Source organism: Myxine glutinosa, chromosome 3 (genome assembly GCF_964187855.1).
Source record: "Myxine glutinosa chromosome 3, kmMyxGlut1.1, whole genome shotgun sequence".
Classification (NCBI taxonomy): Eukaryota; Metazoa; Chordata; class Myxini; order Myxiniformes; family Myxinidae; genus Myxine; species Myxine glutinosa.
The window spans coordinates 69796994-69815695 of NC_136263.1; the positions used below are offsets into that span (position 1 = coordinate 69796994).

General features: G+C 43.9%; 2 protein-coding genes across 10 annotated transcripts in view; one reads left to right on the forward strand and one right to left on the reverse strand.

The window, feature by feature from the left end:
* Positions 1 to 18702, reverse strand: part of LOC144891325 (transcription elongation regulator 1-like) — a 573096-nt gene that overhangs the window by 432039 nt on the left and 122355 nt on the right. The gene's annotated exons all lie outside the window — the stretch shown is intronic.
* The window catches only part of LOC137423444 (uncharacterized), a 146360-nt gene that overhangs the window by 107788 nt on the left and 19870 nt on the right, over positions 1 to 18702 (forward strand). Inside the window, 4 exon segments of the mRNA XM_078774192.1 lie at positions 7639 to 7803; positions 10476 to 10658; positions 11663 to 11842; positions 12454 to 12537. Of these exon segments, the coding sequence (XP_078630318.1) occupies positions 7639 to 7803; positions 10476 to 10658; positions 11663 to 11842; positions 12454 to 12537 (612 nt within the window).

Consider the following 18702-nt stretch of genomic DNA (forward strand, 5'->3'; position numbering starts at 1 on the left):
TTTTTATGTTGATGTATTGGCAATCTCATGAGAACTGAGTTTCTCCATTGTTTGTAGAAGAAGAAGAAGGGCTAATGCTTTGTTCACGCTGTTTCTCCAGAAGAAGATGAATTATCATGGCTGAGTTTCTCTGTAATTAGTCCAGGCCCTGCTCATAACCCCGTATACAATCTTCTTTCATTATACGATCTGTCACTTCCACATAAATAGATACAGTACATGTAATAATAACATCCATTGACCTCTTGTTGGAGTTTCAGCATGTTGGTTTGAGTTGTGAATTTCAAACTCAACGAGAAACTTTTTATTCAAACTCTAAAATCATTTAGTCCTGGCCCTGCTCAGAACCCCGTATACAACTCATCCGCAAGAGATTTTGAAACTTGATTTGAGTTATAGCACCATTTACCTTTAAAAATCACACAGGTGCTTCTTCGGAACCGGCTGCGAATGGCCGCTATGGGTGAAAATCCTAGATGGCCGCCAGTAGCCATATTGAAAATATAAATTTTGAACCACTCACCATAGAAGTATGTGTTATACCTTGTTTTATGGGTTTTTGGGTGTGGGGAATCAATTTGTGACATCATTTTCATGATTGAAGGCCGAGGTCACATGCTAAGGTCAAGGTCAAGGTCAGAAATCACAAAAAACGACCGACCAAAATCGCAATTTCACAGACATCGAGAAGCAAATTATCAAAGTTTGATGAGTGATACAATTACTGATGTTTTGCAACTTAACTGCCTGTGGGAATAAGTGTAGGCCATGTAGTTTTTTCAAATCTTGTTTATTTTACAAATTATCATTTTTATTTATTTGGCTCACAATATCATAGGCATACACATTGTTCACTTATGAATTGGAACATTTTAATTATTCTTTAGAACACACAATCTGAAAATTAAAAAAAAAAAGAAGCTACATTACAGTGCCATATAATACCTGCATATAAGCCATATTCCTTATAATTATGACTAAAAATTAATGGTATATGAGTCAGATGCCCATATGAGAGAGCGAAGGTGGGAACTTGGCATTTGTTTATTTATTCACACAGATGGGCTCAACCACCTTCTTAAGGCAGTAGATCACACACATAACTTCTGCTGCTTTGCAGGAACAACGCTTTGAGTTACACTTCCCACTACAGCCACACAGGGTCAGAATTTTGGTGGGGATCGGCTTCAGAGACGTAAGGGGCAGGAGTGTGCCGTCTTGGTTGATCCAACCATATAATGAATAGGGTCAAGCTGACTGGCATCAGCTAGCAAGTTCAAGGCATTCCGGATCATGTAGAATGCCCTCCTCAAATGTCCCCTGATGATGCTGGATGTGGGTGGTAGTTCTTCTAGCCCTACCACTGAATGCCTGTGGACGTCGTCTCAAGTGGTCAAATGCAGTTGCAGTGGGTTTGCTTCTCGCACCGGCCCATACATGGACGAGGTATTGTTCCGCCTGATGTATGTCCACTTCAGAGAGAACAGGAGACTCTCCAAAGCTGGAGAGAAACCTTGCAGGTCTGCATACGAGTGCTGCATGTTTTGTGCCCACCTTGCTCAGTGCATCGTCCCCAGTCGTGACATGCACCTTGATGAGTACACGGCATAATTCGTCTCCTAGCTTGAGATACCAGTCGTCAGTAGCACTCCAACAGGTGCACACAAAGGAGTAGACTTCTGGCTGCTGCTGTCCACCATTCTCACTGACACAATATAGGATACACTGGAACAAAGACAAGAGGGCTTTTATTACACACTGTAAAAAGTACTTTAAAAAATGCTAGTACAGTACAATAACAGCTAATAATTGACTTTGTGTTATGGATACAAAATTATCCATGCTATATATATAGTGTAGTCAGTTAGTCAGGATATTCAAGTGTACCGTGCACTTCTGGCAGAAAGCACCAAATTTGGCATGGAGGTAGCCAAGGTGTTAACAAAAAAAAAAAATGAACTGGAGCCAAGCTAGAAAATAACCTTGGAGGACCTAATTTGCATAATTTATGCTAATTAGGTCCCTCAACGACGATTTGAACTGTTTCATAACTTTGGAAGTAATAAACAAAACTGCACAAATGAAACATGAAATGATATGAATTCTGGGTGAAGAAATTCAATTTTATGACCTTTTAGTGCTTGATGGAGGTCATCTTGGACTTAAAATACAATATGGCGTACATCGTGAGGCTAATTTACCCGCTAACAAACCAAAAGGACCAAACAAGGATTTATACTAATTTTGAGGTGTAGAATCGATTCTTTTCACGCCAGTGTGACATCTCACCATTAAAACCATTATTGCAAAACATGTTCAGACCATTCAACTTTCATAGAAATGTCTAATTTTAGCGGGTTTTTTAAAGCGTTTTTAACAGAAGCAAAATTAAAAAATTGAGCTCCGTAGGGCTATACACACGGGTCATTGGTCTATCGAAATACCAAACATCCATACGATTCAACCGATGATCTCTGAGAAGATGTACCTAAAAGCCGAAAAACCTTTAAAAAGCAAGTTTTTCGGGCGCGCCTCAGCCCATAATGGCGGGGCGGCACGCCTATTCGTGACAAGACATAACTGGACCCTTGATATGAATGAATATCAGATAAGAAACCAGTGAGCCATGCTCTGTCCAGACACAGACAAATGTACACCGATCACAAAAATAATGGTCACTTAATGCTTTAAACCCGTGAACAAATATTCTCAAATCAATTCCCAAATTTCACTGTTCTGAATCTGCCAGGACGAAGACTATTCCTCAACAGTCGGCAGTATGCCCAAACACCGAACAAGTAGCAAAGTCGCACTATTTTCAGTGAGAGGTAACGTTACTCGATAAAAGAACGTCGAACGTCGTTACTCACCAGTCAATAATCTACTTAGCACATTCACACTCACATAAGTAAGTGCACTTCAGTTCAGCTCGTGCACATTTACACACACGACACACATTCTTGCATGTGCATTTGATCAGTTGTTGGCAGGCTGATGATACGATCGGTTTAACAACCCACACAGGCACCCATCTATCTTGATCCTTCCTCCAGCCATAATCCGATGGCGTTAAGTCTGGGCGACTTGGATCGGGACTGCACATCCATACTCCACATTGATAAATGGCTCGCGTCAGATGCTGATGTAAGGCATCCTTTGTTGGTGGAAGCCGATCAAGGCCTCAAACAGATTTCCAGCCAAACAGGTTCTTGACACGATATTTTCTACATGAGAATTTTAGGGTGGGTCCAATTTGGTAAACATTGACAAAATTTTCTTACGTCACATTTTTGAGTTGGTCCAAATTGTAACCTTTTGACAGAATATTTTCTACTTCAGGTTTTTAGGGTGGGTCCAACTAAGTGAATATTGACAACATTTTCTTAAATCATTTTTTAGGGTGGGTCTCAACTCAGCAAATATAAAATTAAATTTTCTTGCGCTTTAAATTTTGTGCAGGGTGGCCCATCAAGACAAGGTGCAAACTTTCCGACTTGATATCAAAAAAAAATTCTTGCAGATATATACATGAATCAGACAATACGTTTAATAATGATATATTTTTCTAAAATAAATGAAAAAATGGTAGTTTCCGTGAGTGGAAGCACTGCATCAACAGGAAATCTTTACATAAATCTCTCTCCAAATTCCTCCAAATACTAAATATTTTAATTTGTGATCAGATAATTTACACACTATATACTTAGATGAAGAGTTTTGTAAGCCTATGAGTTGATTTCAGAAGTAAACATCACTTTTTTATAATAACCGCGTGCCCCTGCAAACATAACATCAACAACGTGAACGTGTTGCAAAAAAATTGGCACACACAACTAAAATAGAATTAAGAATAGCATAAGGATCCTCACACCATCACAGACAGTGCCAGTGCAAAAAAAATTATTCTGTCAAGACTATTAAGCAAGGGTTTTAGGGCTTCAGAATGTTTTCTGATGACTGAATCTGTCAGATTACAGAAACAGCGAATGAATCTGATCGAGAACTGTCGTTTTAGTTCAGATTCATTCAGACAAAAAAAAATCACAAACGCCGTCACTAGTTGTTCATCAGACTGTTCTACCTACCACTCCATTCCATCATTATATAATAATAACAATAGCAAATCTTACCTGTTCTGACGGCTGAATCATCTTGGGATCATTTTACTGTTCGATAAACATCGAAAAAAAACAAAACGAAGATTTGGTTTGAAATCCTTCTTTCGTCCACCATTTTGTCCGACATTCTTCATTACTCCAGCCTGGATTTGGATAAATAGGAGCACAATTCGGCTGGGCCACACCCAATTCGAGCGCTCGTTAATAACACACTGTTAATTAGTACAGAAAGAAAAAATGAGGTGGCTCCCAGGCTAAAATTGTTCTATGGGTTTTATATTATTATTGTGCGAAATTTCATGCTTTCTGCCAAAAGTGCATGGTGATATCATAACTGACCACACTAATACAGGGTGTTCCCAGATCATCACAGACAGAAAAAAATGGGGCCCTCTTTTTCACAAGTTGATACAGATTTGAAAAGTATGGTTCATCAGTATAACAACACTTGTGATAACACTGGTTCTGTTTTTTTTCTAAGACACCCTGTATCTAGAAAAGAATCAATTTTTATGAAAAATAATATATACCTACCACTCGGGAGTGGATGACTAGGGGCGATCAGTGAGCACAATGTCGACAGAATCAGACATGTCTATGCGGATACACATATGCTCTACACAACTGCGGAGTATAAAACAACCTTAGTCAGTGGCAGGTTGGTAATGAGTCATAAAATTGCAATGGTCTTAACATCCAGAGCATGACCTTGACCTTCCATTAAAGCAATCATATAGGCAAAGTATAATTTACATCATAAACTTTTAAATAGTGAGTTATACTTGATAGTCTGCTTCTCGATGTGCGTAAAACTGCGATTTGGCTTTTTTTTGTGATTTCTGGCCTTGACCTTGACCTTAGCATGTGACCTTGGCCTTCAATCATGACAATGATGTCACAAATGGATTCCCCACACCCAAAAACCCATAAAACAAGGTATTACACATACTTCTATGGTGAGTGGTTCAAAATTTATATTTTCAATATGGCTACTGGCGGTCATCTAGGGTTTTCACCTCTAGCGGCCATTCGCAGTTGATTCCGAAGAAGCACCTCACCTATGTAATTTTTAAAGGTAAATGGTGCTATAACTCAAATCAAGTTTCAAAATCTCTTGCGGATGAGTTGTATACGGGGTTATGAGCAGGGCCAGGACTAAATGATTTTAGAGTTTGAATAAAAAGTTTCTCGTTGAGTTTGAAATTCACAACTCAAACCAACATGCTGAAACTCTAACAAGAGGTCAATGGATGTTATTATTACATGTACTGTATCTATTTATGTGGAAGTGACAGATCGTATAATGAAAGAAGATGTCACAAAACAAAAAAAAGAAGAAAATAAAATAGCACAACAAAGGCGAGGCACCAGAAGGGAAGGGGTGGTGGAGGGGAGAAGCTGCCTTCGTTCGTCGATATATGTACTTTGTACTCTTTAAAGGAAGGAAATAAATAAAATAGACTCAATGTGAGGAGGGAGCAGGGGTGTTCCATTACTAAGCTGCTTGTAGAGTGCTCACCAACCAGCTTAAGCACTCAAGCAAGCACTCGAACAATATTGTTAAGATGCCTGGAGTGTCCCACAATGGCCAAATTTGACAAATGAACACTTTTTGTGATAGTCGGAACTGCTGATGAAGTCAATACTGCAGTTAAATTTTTGAAATTTGGTTCAGGTGAAGGTATTCTCGAGCTTTGCGGAAATTAAATGAAGGCACGAACACTGGTGTTTATAAGCATTACAATGTATACAGGAATACGATTCGTACGTATGAAGATCAGGTATATTACCATTCCTAGATATGAAGCTTCATTGTACAGAAACCGATGTGTTCGGAGGCAAAGCATACTTGAGTTGAGGAGACAAAATGGCGAATTAAGACCCCAAGCTGAGCGACCTGAGCACAGGCTGACCAAAGGTAAGCCTGTTTGCATAAATTATCTTTTTAAAACGCACGCAAACACCCAGTTTTCATTCATGCAATCCCTTGGAGGTCGAGAAGTATGCATGCAAAGTTTGTGGCCGCTAGGTTTCATGGTGTTGGAGTTATGGAGGACAGACACACTGTCATTTATTATTGTAGATTAATGTTTGCAAAATATCCTTGACATTGGGCCTTTCTTCCCAAGTTAATTGTGGGTAATTTCTCTCGGGCATGGGATATAACAGGTCGTTCCAAGATTAATACGAGTGGACCAATACCTTATGAGAAATGTGAAAAAACAACTGGGCCTATTTCTTTTCCCTCCCAATATGTTTAGCAATACTGCATATGTCTCACTAAGATTAATCAACCTTTGCATCTAACATAAGTGGAGTGAAGTACGTACATGAGACGAATTTTGTGCACGTGCTGGAAAGTGCAAGAAACAGCTGCAGGTCTGGCTTGATATGTGTAAGTTCCACTTTATTACATAATTTGGGTGGGCTGGCTGTGCCTACCCTTCGCTTCATGTTGCACTTCAAAAACATGCTTCATGGCTATTTGTGTATCTCATTAAGGCTGTAAAATGAAGTGAAAGACATGAAAAAAATGATATTTTATAACACGTTATTGTTGCTGCTGTCATGGATGTGGTTGTTGTTGTTTGTGTGCCCCTTCCTAATTACGACTATATAATTTCCTATTGCTTTGAGAGGTATTGCTATATAGTGCCTTCAGAAACTATTAGTGGAGAGCTTGAGTTTTAAATATACATTTGTAAAGATTTCTAAAAACATGTTTTCACTTTGCCATTAAAGGGTATTTTGTGCAGATCGGTGACGAACATTTTAGATTTAATCCATTTTAAATTCAGGCTGTAACACAACAAAATGTGAAAAGTCAAGGGGGTATGAATACTTTCTGAAGGCACTGTATATAATTTTGCATGCTCCTTATGTGTTCGTCATGCTTTGTTCTGAAGGGTTTCTGCTGTTGTACCGTTGGAACCACTACATTAAAGCTCCAGGTCCTGCTTCTTCTTCCTCCATCCTGGAAAGACTGGTTTATCAAATGGGCGTTTCTGTGATTAAACGGACACAAATTTTTGTTCCAAGTAAATCCATCATTAGCTTTTCAAAGGTACCGTTCTTCAACAGCAAGAACCCTTTTGAATAAAGTGTGATGGATACACACATGCACACGGATGGTTGGATGGATGGACGGACACGGACACACACACACACACACACACACACACACACGCACACGCACGCACACACACACACACACACACACACACACACACACACACTTTTAGTAATAGATGGGTAAATTTAGAAAGCAGGCATGTTGCTCCCCTTCTTGAATGTTTTGTGATCCAGCTGGATATTTGTTGACAATGTGATAGCAACATCTATTTACGGTAGACTGTCTAACTTTCCAAATGCTTAAAATCCAAATCCTCAGTCACATTTAAACCTACAACCTCTGGAATGCCAGTCCAGTGTCCTTAGCACTGTACCAACAGTGAATGACTCGATGAATTTGGCAAATTTTGCTCTGACTGGTATTCTTGCAATTATCGCCCCCCTGCAGGTGCGGCACGACTTCGTTGATATGCTCTCAGAGCATCGTTTGGATGCACAAACGCGCTGGAGTAAACTGAAAGATCGCCTGGAGAAAGATCCACGTTTCCACGCTATTGAGAGCTCTGTGCAGCGAGAAGAGTGGTTCAGGCTGCACATGGATAAAATATTGAAGGTGGGCCTGTAAACTGGTGAAAGTGGTTCTGACCAGCTTGCTTTTTTTTTTTTTTTTTTTCTTTTTTTTGTATACAAGATCGAGGCTCGTGAAAGAGCGAACATTAATCACACAGAAAGACAGACACACAAAACAAATAACATCGGGAGCGGTAGACAAGATGGGGAGAGAGGGGGAAGGACACAAACACAACATTTGAGAGCAGGGACCGAGAGACATGGAGACATCGAGAGAACTGTGGGAGGGAGAGGGCTTTGGGGGGAAGGCATGGGAAGGGGGGGGGGGGGGGGGTGGGAGAGGTATAAAACATATGGACACTGCCAAGACTTCCAGGAAAGAAGTTGGAATTTCAAACAAGGTGGATCTGGGGTGAATTAGTAGGGGTAGAAAAGATCAAGGTTTTGGATGGGGGAAGATAAGAGATGGTGGTGAACAGCTGTTTTGAAGACCTGGAGGGAGGAGTGTGATTGAAGTGAGTGTGGGAGTTTGTTCCAGAGGCGGGAGAAAAGAGGAATGAAAGAGTGAAGGTGAGCAGAGAGCCGAGATTTCGGCAGTTTAACCATCAGAGGGTGGCTGGCAGATCTTGTGCGACCTGTAGGAATATTTGGGGGACAGAGCACAGAGAGAGCTGGGGGAGCAAGGCCGGAGAGGAGTCGGTAGAAGACAGAAAGACCACCTACCTGCCTGCGGTGAGTGAGTGAAAGGCCCTCAGAGATAGCTTCATCGCGGGAGATTCCAATGATTCTGAAAGTTTTGGATTCAACAGCGTGAAGCCGAGCCAGGTGTGAGGCAGGAGCACCAGCCCATATGGGAGAACAGTATTCCATTGAGCTGCGGATGAAAGCCTTGTATGTGGTGAGGAGCTCAGGTGTACCTAGGAAGGACTTCGCACGACGGTGGATGCCCAGTCGGCGACTGGCTTTGGAGGCCAGCTTGGAAATGTGGTTTTCCCAAGAAAGATCATGGCAGATTGTGAGACCCAAAAGCTTCTGGCCTGTTTGCTGGTCAAATCACAATTACCATGACATTTTAATGAGGATCGATTTGATCGTATTGTCAGATATTTTTTTCTTCATTGCCCAATAATAAATAACAAACGTTAATTGTTATGCTCAACTTCTTCGTCATGATTGAGATTCTGTCTTTTGGATGGTCGTCGTAAATGAGTTGCATCATCCATACAAGAGTTGTTACTGAACTTTTGAGTTGCTGCGATGAGAATTTCATGGACTTTACTTTGTTGGCATCTTCAAGATATGAGCAAAAAATATTTCAAACATATTCTTATATGGTCTACCAGTCGTCCCATTTGCCTGGTTAGAATCCGGTGAGTCGCCTCATTGTGACCGTAACGATACCGTGCAGATTGGAGGCAACAAAATTGGTCAAGCGTTATGCCAATTAACCACACTTGTTAATTCCAATTAGGCTGAATGAGCCAGAGATGCGTGACGTGCTCTTATATGTGGCGTAAAGTACTGCTGCTAAATTAATCCCTTAATTGGCCTTTCCTTGATCACCAATGAGAACCACAACAACTGGAATTTCCCCTACGACCAGATATATTTAATACAAGAATGGTCATTGGGAGGGAAATACAAGGCAGGCAAGCAATAATAATGAATTAACAATAAAACCCCTAACCGAACAACTGAATACTCACCCACGAAACAACAACGTACGGAGATTCCATAAATAACTATGCCTTAGGGCCCACAGCCAGACCACGATCGAGAGACAATAGTGGGATTGATGGGACAGAGTTCTGGGCACACCCAGCAGGGTCCAGCAGGAGGCTGTGGTGGTTTGACTCCACCGCAGGGAGAATGTCTAATGGCCTTTGAGAGAGGAGGACTGGCTCAGGCGGGGCGTGGCTCTGGCATGCCGGGACAGAGGGTGAGGATGAGGATGAGGCTTCCTCTTTGAAGGTTTCCAAGCATTCTTCACTTCCTCACTTGTCCCACCCTTTTATCCCCCAGGAGAACCGCAACATTTCTGGTTCACCAAGCCCCTTCCCTCTCACTCACCATTGGATGCCGGCTTGTGCTGGTGTACCTTCACCCCATCACTGCTAATGCCTCGGGCTGCCAACGGCTCGGATGTACCTGAAACTTTATTTTTGTGCTCAGCTAGTACTTCAGGGCCTAGCAAAACCTTATCAAGAGCATCTAAGACAGATTATAGGTGTGAACATTATAAATGTGGTCAAAAGGGTTGATAATTTTAGACACAAGACATTGGGAAGGGAAGATGTCATCTAACTATTAACTAAAACATAAGCAATGCATTTCTAATATCACAACTAATTACATCACACTTGCACGATGGCATTCAGTAAAGATATAACTGCACTAGCATTATTAACCCCGACGAGTCATTTCCTCAACAATATTGTTTATATGGTTTTATTTCTGAGCTACAATGTTGCTTTATCTTAAAATTAGTCTTCAGTGATGTTCAGATGATAATGACTCATGCACTTCACTTATAAAGAGCAGGAGGCTTGAAATTGGAAACAAGCGAAATAGAATCAGCAATCATTGATCTTCAAAAGCGATATTTAACCATAATCAGTAACGCCTTGGATATGACTGTCTTGGGGGGTATTTCTAAAGGAACTCTCTGTTTTTGTTGTAGTTCTCATTTTGCTTGTCTTTGCCGTTTCCTTGCAGACAGTGGATGGTGATCGGGAGCGTGAGATAGAGAGGCAGGCCCGAGCCGAGGCGAGTCTTCGTGAGCGAGAGAGGGAGGTCCAGCGAGCACGCACTGAGCAGACACGGGAGATTGATCGTGAGCGAGAGCAGCACAAGCGTGAGGAAGCCATGCAGCACTTCAAGGCTTTGCTTTCTGATATGGTAAGCTCTGACTTTCACTTAACTTCTCTTTTGGCATTATGATGTCAAGGTTGTGCTCCCTCAGTGCGGTGCTACATCTGCCATATGTGGAGTCAAGAAACTAATTTCCTAAAAGCCCTCTTGTCAAGTGTTTGTTCATTTATTTAGTATCCAGGGATGGGGAAGGGGGTGTGGGAGGGAAAGGGGGTGTGGGAGGGGAAGGGGGTGTGGGAGGGGAAGGGGGTGTGGGAGGGGAAGGAAGAGGGGAGGGGAAGGGGAGGGAGGGGATAGGGAAAAGAGGGATAGACATATACTGCATTTACATATTTGGGGGTGCTTTGACAGGCCCCTCCATTTTTGGGGGGGGGGGGGGGGCAAGGGTAAGGGAAGGAGGACAAATTTACCCATGCAAAGAGTGCTTTAACTTCAGCGTTGCCCAGGTGAGGAAGGAAATTGTAATATCCTCTGCCACCACCATCAGGTTCCACTGCACGATACTCATTTACATAGGGAATTATGCCCCCTCCTGGCCCCTCACACTTGCGCGTGAGGCCACGGTCACATAGCCTATGGTTACCCCTCACACAAGGTTGTGTTTGTACCCCAAGTTTGGAGTTTGTAACTTAAAAGATGTGGCTGTCCATAATGACCAAAGGCAGACAGACAGACAGCCACAGAGAGACAATGACATATATATATATATATATATAGATAGTGCAAAGCATCATTGCCCTCATGTGTTTTCCTTTTATTTCGTTTTTTCATTTCTTCATTTTCATCATTAATTTCTTCCTTTTTTGTATTCTTATGTGCACTATTTTTGAACTGTGCAAGCAAATCTAACCAAGAGTGGTTTTGTGTCTGCATGTCTTTGTTTTCTCATGTAGCCAAGGCATACACCAAGATCGCATGCATTTTGATGAATGTCTTCCTACACGCATGCTCTTCCTTCCCTCCACCACAGAAGCATCTTCTGTTTTAAATAGAATGATAACATGTCCCCTTCAAATCCCCACGTGTTGCAGGTGCGCTCATCGGAAGTGACCTGGGACGAGACACGGCGAACACTGCGCCGTGACCATCGGTGGGAACTTGTGTCCCTGCTCGACCGCAGTGAGAAAGAGCGCCTGTTTAAAGGCCACATCGATGCCTTGGCCAAGCGCAAGAAAGAGCAATTTAAACAGTTACTGGATGAAACAAGTGAGGTAGGGGATTATTTTTTTTGTCAGGCTGAGCTGTGCTTCACATCACTCTTGACCTCACTTGCAATTTGGAACGCAATCTCCCTTTTTGACATTTCGTATTCATGTGACCGGATGGGGCAAGTGAAATAACGTTCAAGTGACACTGATTTTTGTGTCATTGGGTTTTCGGCCTCACTCGTTTTTCTCTTGACTTGCGCATAACCCACTGATTTAGATGATGTCCTCTTTCTGCTATCTGTGACATTTTTCATTTTTTTTTTTTGTATCATCACTTTGCTGTTTTGTGTTCTGTGCAAGCATTGTGCTCCTATGTTCTGTGTATTTGATTAACTCGTTAAATATATTGCAGTCACATGTGAACGGTGGCCGAGTGCTAGAATTGAGGGGGAAAGTGTTACGCACACGCATGCACACACACAAACACGACTGATATGACTTTGAAACGGTTGCACGTGGGTGTTGTCTGAAATGAGCTGAGTGAGTTGTGCCGCTTGATCAGGCCTGTGAAGTGTGTAGGCTGATGCGGGCAGCTGTGGTTTAAACCCGTCACGGAATGTTGCTTTGAATGGCTTTGATGGAATGTCTGTGGGTGGCATTTCAAATATGTGCAGATAAGTCTGACTTCGACCTGGAAAGAAGTCCGAAAGCTGATTAAGGAAGACCCCCGATGTGCTAAATTCTCATGCAGTGATCGGGTAAGTGAATATGTTATTAATTTTATCATCTTCCACTAACCCGCTTATCTTGGAACTTCGATAGGTTTGGTGACCAACCAGTGCTTGTGATGTGAACAGTATTACAATCAGCTGATGGTTTAATATTTTTTATGAACTCTTTGTCAATGATGGCAATAGATGTTTTAATTTTCAACGATTAAATTGGAGACGACAATATTCTTCGATCTCTTAAACCTTTTAAATGCTACTTCCATGTCCATAAAGTAAGGGCACATTTTCATCTTTTATAATAGTAGCATTCCTGCCGAGGTGAATCGGTTGGTAAATATCATGCAGACTGTCGGCTGTTTTCAGAGTTAACCAAAGTAGAACATTCTGAGTATCTGGACCCTTCTGTTTGAACTCCCTATTTACGTGCTTTCTATTTTGATGAGCAATACAAGTCAACTTGGAAAGCTTTATTCGAGTCAGAAGAGCTGCTGCAAAGTTATTCCCGAAATATCAATTGGTGTGACATGTTGCCATGTGACAATTTGTCGGATGAGATAAATATTGCACTGATCGTTTTTATTTATTTTTTTATTTTTTATTTTGTGAGCACTTCAACAAGACCCATCATGTTTTTTTGTTTGTTTTATTTTGGGGTTTTTTGGATACAAGATCGAGGCTCGTGAAAGAGCTAACATTAATCACACAAAAAGTCAAACCGACACACAAAACACAAAAAGCAAGGGGAGCGGCAGACAAGATGGGGAGAGAGGGGGAAGGACACAAACACAACATTTGAGAGCAGGGACATCGGGAGGACTTGGGGGGGAGGTCGGAGAGGTATAAAACATATGAACACTGCAAGGACTCTGGGGTGAATTAGCGGGGGTAGAAAAGATCAAGGTTTTGGATGGGGGAAGATAAGAGATGGTGGTGAACAGCTGTTTTAAAGACCTGGAGGGAGGAGTGGGATTGAAGGGAGTGGGGGAGTTTGTTCCAGAGGCGGGAGAAAAGGGGAATGAAAGAGTGAAGTTGAGCAGAGAGCCTAGATTTTGGCAGTTTAACCATAAGAGGGTTGCAGGCAGATCTTGTGCGACCTGAAGGAATATTGGGGGGACAGAGCACAGAGAGAGCTGGGGGAGGAAGGCCGGAGAGGAGTCAGTAGAAGACAGAAAGACCACCAACCTGCCTGCGGTGAGTGAGTGAAAGGCCCTCGGACTTAACTTCATCGCAGGAGATTCCAATGATTCTGAAAGCTTTGGCCTCAACAGCGTTAAGCCGAGTTAGGTGTGAGGCAGGAGCACCAGCCCAGAGGGGGGAACAGTATTCCATTGAGCTGTGGATTTAAGCCTTGTATGTGGTGTGGAGCTCAGGTGTGCCAAGGAATGACATCGCACGACGGAGGATGCCCAGTCGGCGACTGGCTTTGGCGGCCAGCTTGGAAATGTGGTTTTCCCAAGAAAGATCATGGCAGATAGTGAGACCCAAAAGCTTGAGCGACAGAACTTCTTGGAGAGGATTGTTGAGAAAGTAGATGGGAGGGTTTTCCATTCGGTCCTTTCGGAGAGACATTGTAAGAGTGTGAGATTTGTCAGGATTGAAAGACATGTTCCACTTGTTTGACCAGTCTGTGATTTTGTCCAGGTCTGCAGAGAGTGAGGAGGCTGCAGGCTGCAGACTGCCGATCTGAGGGATGAGGAATGGAGCGGCAGAGAGTGGATTAATCGGCAAAGAGATAGAGAGGATTTTCCAGAGAGTCGGAGAGATCATTGATGAAGACCAGAAATAAGTTTCCTTGATGATTCCAATCAGTAATGGTTATAGAACACAAGAAACCCTCAAACCCACAGTCTTATTAAATGTTGTTCGTGTTGCTTTGGTAGGAGGTATATGGAAACCATAGCGTTCAATCTTTGTCATTGTCATGTTCATTGCTTCCATCACAAGAAAATACATTTGCGGTTGCACTGCTCGTCACGTGCAGTGTGCCAACCCAATGTGACTGTTCCAAATGAATAATGTCACTCATTGCAACAAACACATTTGTTGATTCATCGTGAGACTGACAGGGTGGCTTTGAGGTACGCACACTTTTCCTTCTAAGTTGTCTCACATGGGTTTGCATTCCCGACCGAGCTATTAACTGTCATCCCAGTGATTCATCAATATGTGTGCCTGGATGTCAAACGGCCGTCCTGTCTGCCGGCATAAACATCCCTCTGTGTCAAAATATGAGCATAAACATGAAACGGCACAAACATCCCGCATACGAACTTCGTTCTTTTGATATTCCTTGCATTGACTAAGCATTTATGTGTTTCTCCCTGCAGATATAATTAACACCGAGTGTATAGCTCTTTGCAGTTCATAGCTTGCCATTGGGATCTAAATCTCTGGGCTCTGTCATACAAATGCTGAGCGTCAAGCAAGGAAGTGGTATGCACCATTTTAAAAGTCTTTTTGGTATGGCTCGGACCGGGTTTGAACCACCGACCTCCCACTTTCTGCAGAATTGAAAACCTTGAAATGATATTTACCCTCGCAATGGGTAGAAAAATAAGGCAATATTGAAAAACAAAGCCACAGGAAAGCGATGTTGTTTTCAAAAAGATAAAGATGGTACAATATTTTGGCCCACTGAATGTTGCTTATTTGGAACTGTGCAAACCGTGCATGCCAGTTGTTTTATTTATGGTCCCCTTAAAAAAAAAAAACATACATCAATATTGGCCTGCCATAGACCGCAGTGGCCTGCTATTGACCACAGTGGCCATCAACATTGGCCTTAGACCGCAGGGTTATAGACCGCAGTGGCCTGCCATTGACCACAGTGGCCATCAGGATTGGCCTTATACTGCAGTGGCTATAGACCGCAGTGGCCTGCCTTGGACCGCAGTGGCCTGCCATGGACCACAGTGGCCTGCCATTGACCGCAATGGCCTGCCATTGACCGCAGTGAGCTGCCATACACTGCAACGGCTTGCCATAGATTGCAAGCGCTTTCACACCAATTACTTTTCATCGACAGTTTTGGAATCTTTTGGAGGGAAAGTGTCTGAGGCGAGCAGCGAAGGAAATTCTGTGTGGAGCCGCGCACTCATCAAGAGGGGCAGTGAAGACTGATGGAGTAACTTCATCAGAACTGATCGTTGGTTGGAGCAGAATGCCACGCTTGCGCTTGTGTCTTCTTGTCATCTTGCTCGGGTTGGTCATCTCGGCAATTCCCACTCGTGGCCTTGAGTACCTCCGGACTGGGTGTAGTTCTGACCGGGCCGACATGGTGTGGTGCTGACCGGGCCGACGTGGTGTGGTGCTGACCGGGCCGACGTGGTGTGTTGCTGACCGGGCTTGCCTATCCGGACGAAGATTGAAGAGCGTGGACAACGTGAAAAAGCCCGACCGAATAGCGTCGCTTCGTTGCTGCTTCCGCCGCCGAAATCCAGGCCGGCTTGGGCGATTTTGCCCCTGTTTGGAGAACACCCAGCCAGGCCTTCATCGGGGCCGAGCGAGCAAGGCTTCCGCCGCCGAAATCCAGCAAGGCTTGGGCGATTTTGCCCCTGCTTGGAGAACACCCAGCGAGGCCTTCATCGGGCCCGAGCGAGCAAGGGCGTGTCGGGGCCTGGTTCGTGCCATAGACCGAGTGGTTCGCACCAACCGGAGCTGTTTTCGGATGACGTGCTGATGTCCTTGGACTTCGCGCCAGGCTCCAGGCCGACGTGGTGTGGTGCTGACCGGGCCGACGTGGTGTGGTGCTGACCGGGCCGACGTGGTGTGGTGCTGACCGGGCCGACGTGGCGTGGTGCTGACCGGACCCCCCGCAGCCATGGTGCTGATGATGCCACCTCCGCACCCCCCCCCCCCCCCCCCCAGAATTTCCATGCTTTGAACGTTTCCCGGTGTGTACCTTGGTTTAGAATAGGTACACCGTATCCCTGCGTGTCATAGGAGGCGACTAAGAGGGTTGGCGTCAGGAAGAGCATCCGGCCATAAAAACATTGCCTCAAAAAGAGAACCATGACAATTACAACTACATATGGGCAGGGTACAGCCTGAAGTGGAGATTGGTTTCTGAGGTTTGGGACATGGACTGTAGGGACAATGACAGGGAGATCAGGAGAAGTGGTGGAAGTATTGGTCAGAAGAAGGGTGGACATATGTTGTGTGCAAGAGACGAGATGGAAGGGAAGTGGTGTGAGAATGGTGAAGGGTAGGCAGGGACAGAAATACAAGTTTGTGTGGCAAGGGTGCCCGGAGGGCGTGAATGGTGTTGGTGTCCTGTTTTCTGAGGAGTTTGTAGACAGTGTGGTGAGTGTGACTACAGTAAGTGATAGGTTGATGATGGTGAAAATGATGATTGGAAAGCTCTTGGTGAACGTCATCTCGGGATATGCTCCGCAGGTTGGTCGGAGCGATGAAGAGAAGGACAAGTTCTGGTGTGCGATAGAGAAGCTGATGGAAAACGTGAAAGATGAGGAAGTTGTTGTGGTAGGAGGAGACCTAAATGGACATGTGGGAAGGAGTATGGACGGTTTGGAGGGAGTTAATGGGGGTTACGGGTATGGTGTTAGAAATGGAGAAGGTGAAAGGATTTTAGAGTTTGCTGATGGACCTGATTTTTTGATTTGTAATACTCAGTTCCAGAAAGAGGATAATAAGCTTGTTACATGCACGTCAGGTGGGTCGACGACAACCGTTGACGACCTAATGGTGCGTAGGCGAGATAGGGGGCACCTCCGGGACACAACGGTGATCCTGGGGAGGAGGCTGTTTCACAGCACCACTTGGTTGTCTGCGACATAATAGTGAAAGGTGCGAGGAGAGCTCGGCGGCTGAAGTACCAACCGAGAATGAAGGTGTGGAGGTTGAAAGAGGTGACAGTAAGGGAGGCATTAAAAGAGAGGCTGAGTGGGGTAGAGGATGATGTGGTTGAGCTTGAAAGTGGTTGGATGTCAATGAAAGATAGTATGTTGTGAGCCGTTGGTGAGGTATGTGGATGGACAAAAGGACCACCGAGGCACTCGGAAACATTGTGGTGGGATGATGAAGTTGGAAAGAGGATTGACGAGAAGAGGAAGAAGTTCAAGGAGTGGCAGAAGACGAAGGGTACGGGAGCAGAAAAAGCAGAGCATGAAAGTTATAAGGCAGCCAATAAGGCTGCAAAGAAAGAGGTAGCAAAGGCGCAGGAGTCATGTAGGAAAATGTTCGGAGAACGCTTGGATTCAGAAGAGGGTCAGAGAGCGGTATTCAGGATTGCAAAGCAGATCGCGAAAGAGAGGTGTGATGTGATGGGGGTGAGTTGCTTGAAGGATCAAGTGGGACAAATCGTTATGGACCCAGATGGAATTAAAGGAAGATGGAAAAGATATATGGAAATGCTGTTGAATACAGAGAATGAATGGGATGGCAACATTGAGAGTAACCCAGTTTTAGGACCGGCAGAGAAGATAACTGAGAAGGAAGTTGAGGAAGTGATAAAAGCAATGAAGAGTAGAAAAGCGGGAGGGCCGACGGGAGTTGTGGGACATATGTTGAAGGCAGCAGGAAGTTGGGGTGTGAAGAGAATGACAGAGATCTGTAATCTGGTGGTGAAAGAAGGCCGCATTCCAGTGGATTGGGAACTGAGTACCCTCGTCCCTCTATACAAGGGGAAAGGTGACCGACCGTCTGGAGTGTGGCTCGTACCGAGCGATAAAGTTATTGGAGCATGGAATGAAGGTATTGGAAAGGGTGTTGGAGAGGAGGATAAGGAAGAAAGTAAGTGAAGATCGACGAAATGCAGTTTGGATTTATGCCAGTAAGAGGAACGACAGACGCGCTCTTTATTGTGAGGCAGTTGCAGGAGAAGTACATGGAGAAGAGGAAGAAGTTGTTTCTTGGATTTGTTGATCTGGAGAAAGCATTCAATCGGGTTCCACGCGAAGTAATGACATGGGCATTGAGGAAGTTAGGAGTGGAGGAATGGTTGATCAGAGTAGTGATGGCAATGTACAAAAGAGCACGCACATCTGTAAGGACGAAGGACGGGAACAGTGGTGAGTTTGAGGTGAAGGTGAGAGTGCATCAGGGGTCGGTACTAAGTCCACTACTATTTGTAGCTTGTTTTATAGATGGAGGTGCTGGCTCAGAACTTAAAGGAGGGTTTACCGTGGGAGTTGTTGTATGCAGATGATCTGGTGTTGATTGTGGAAAGTATGG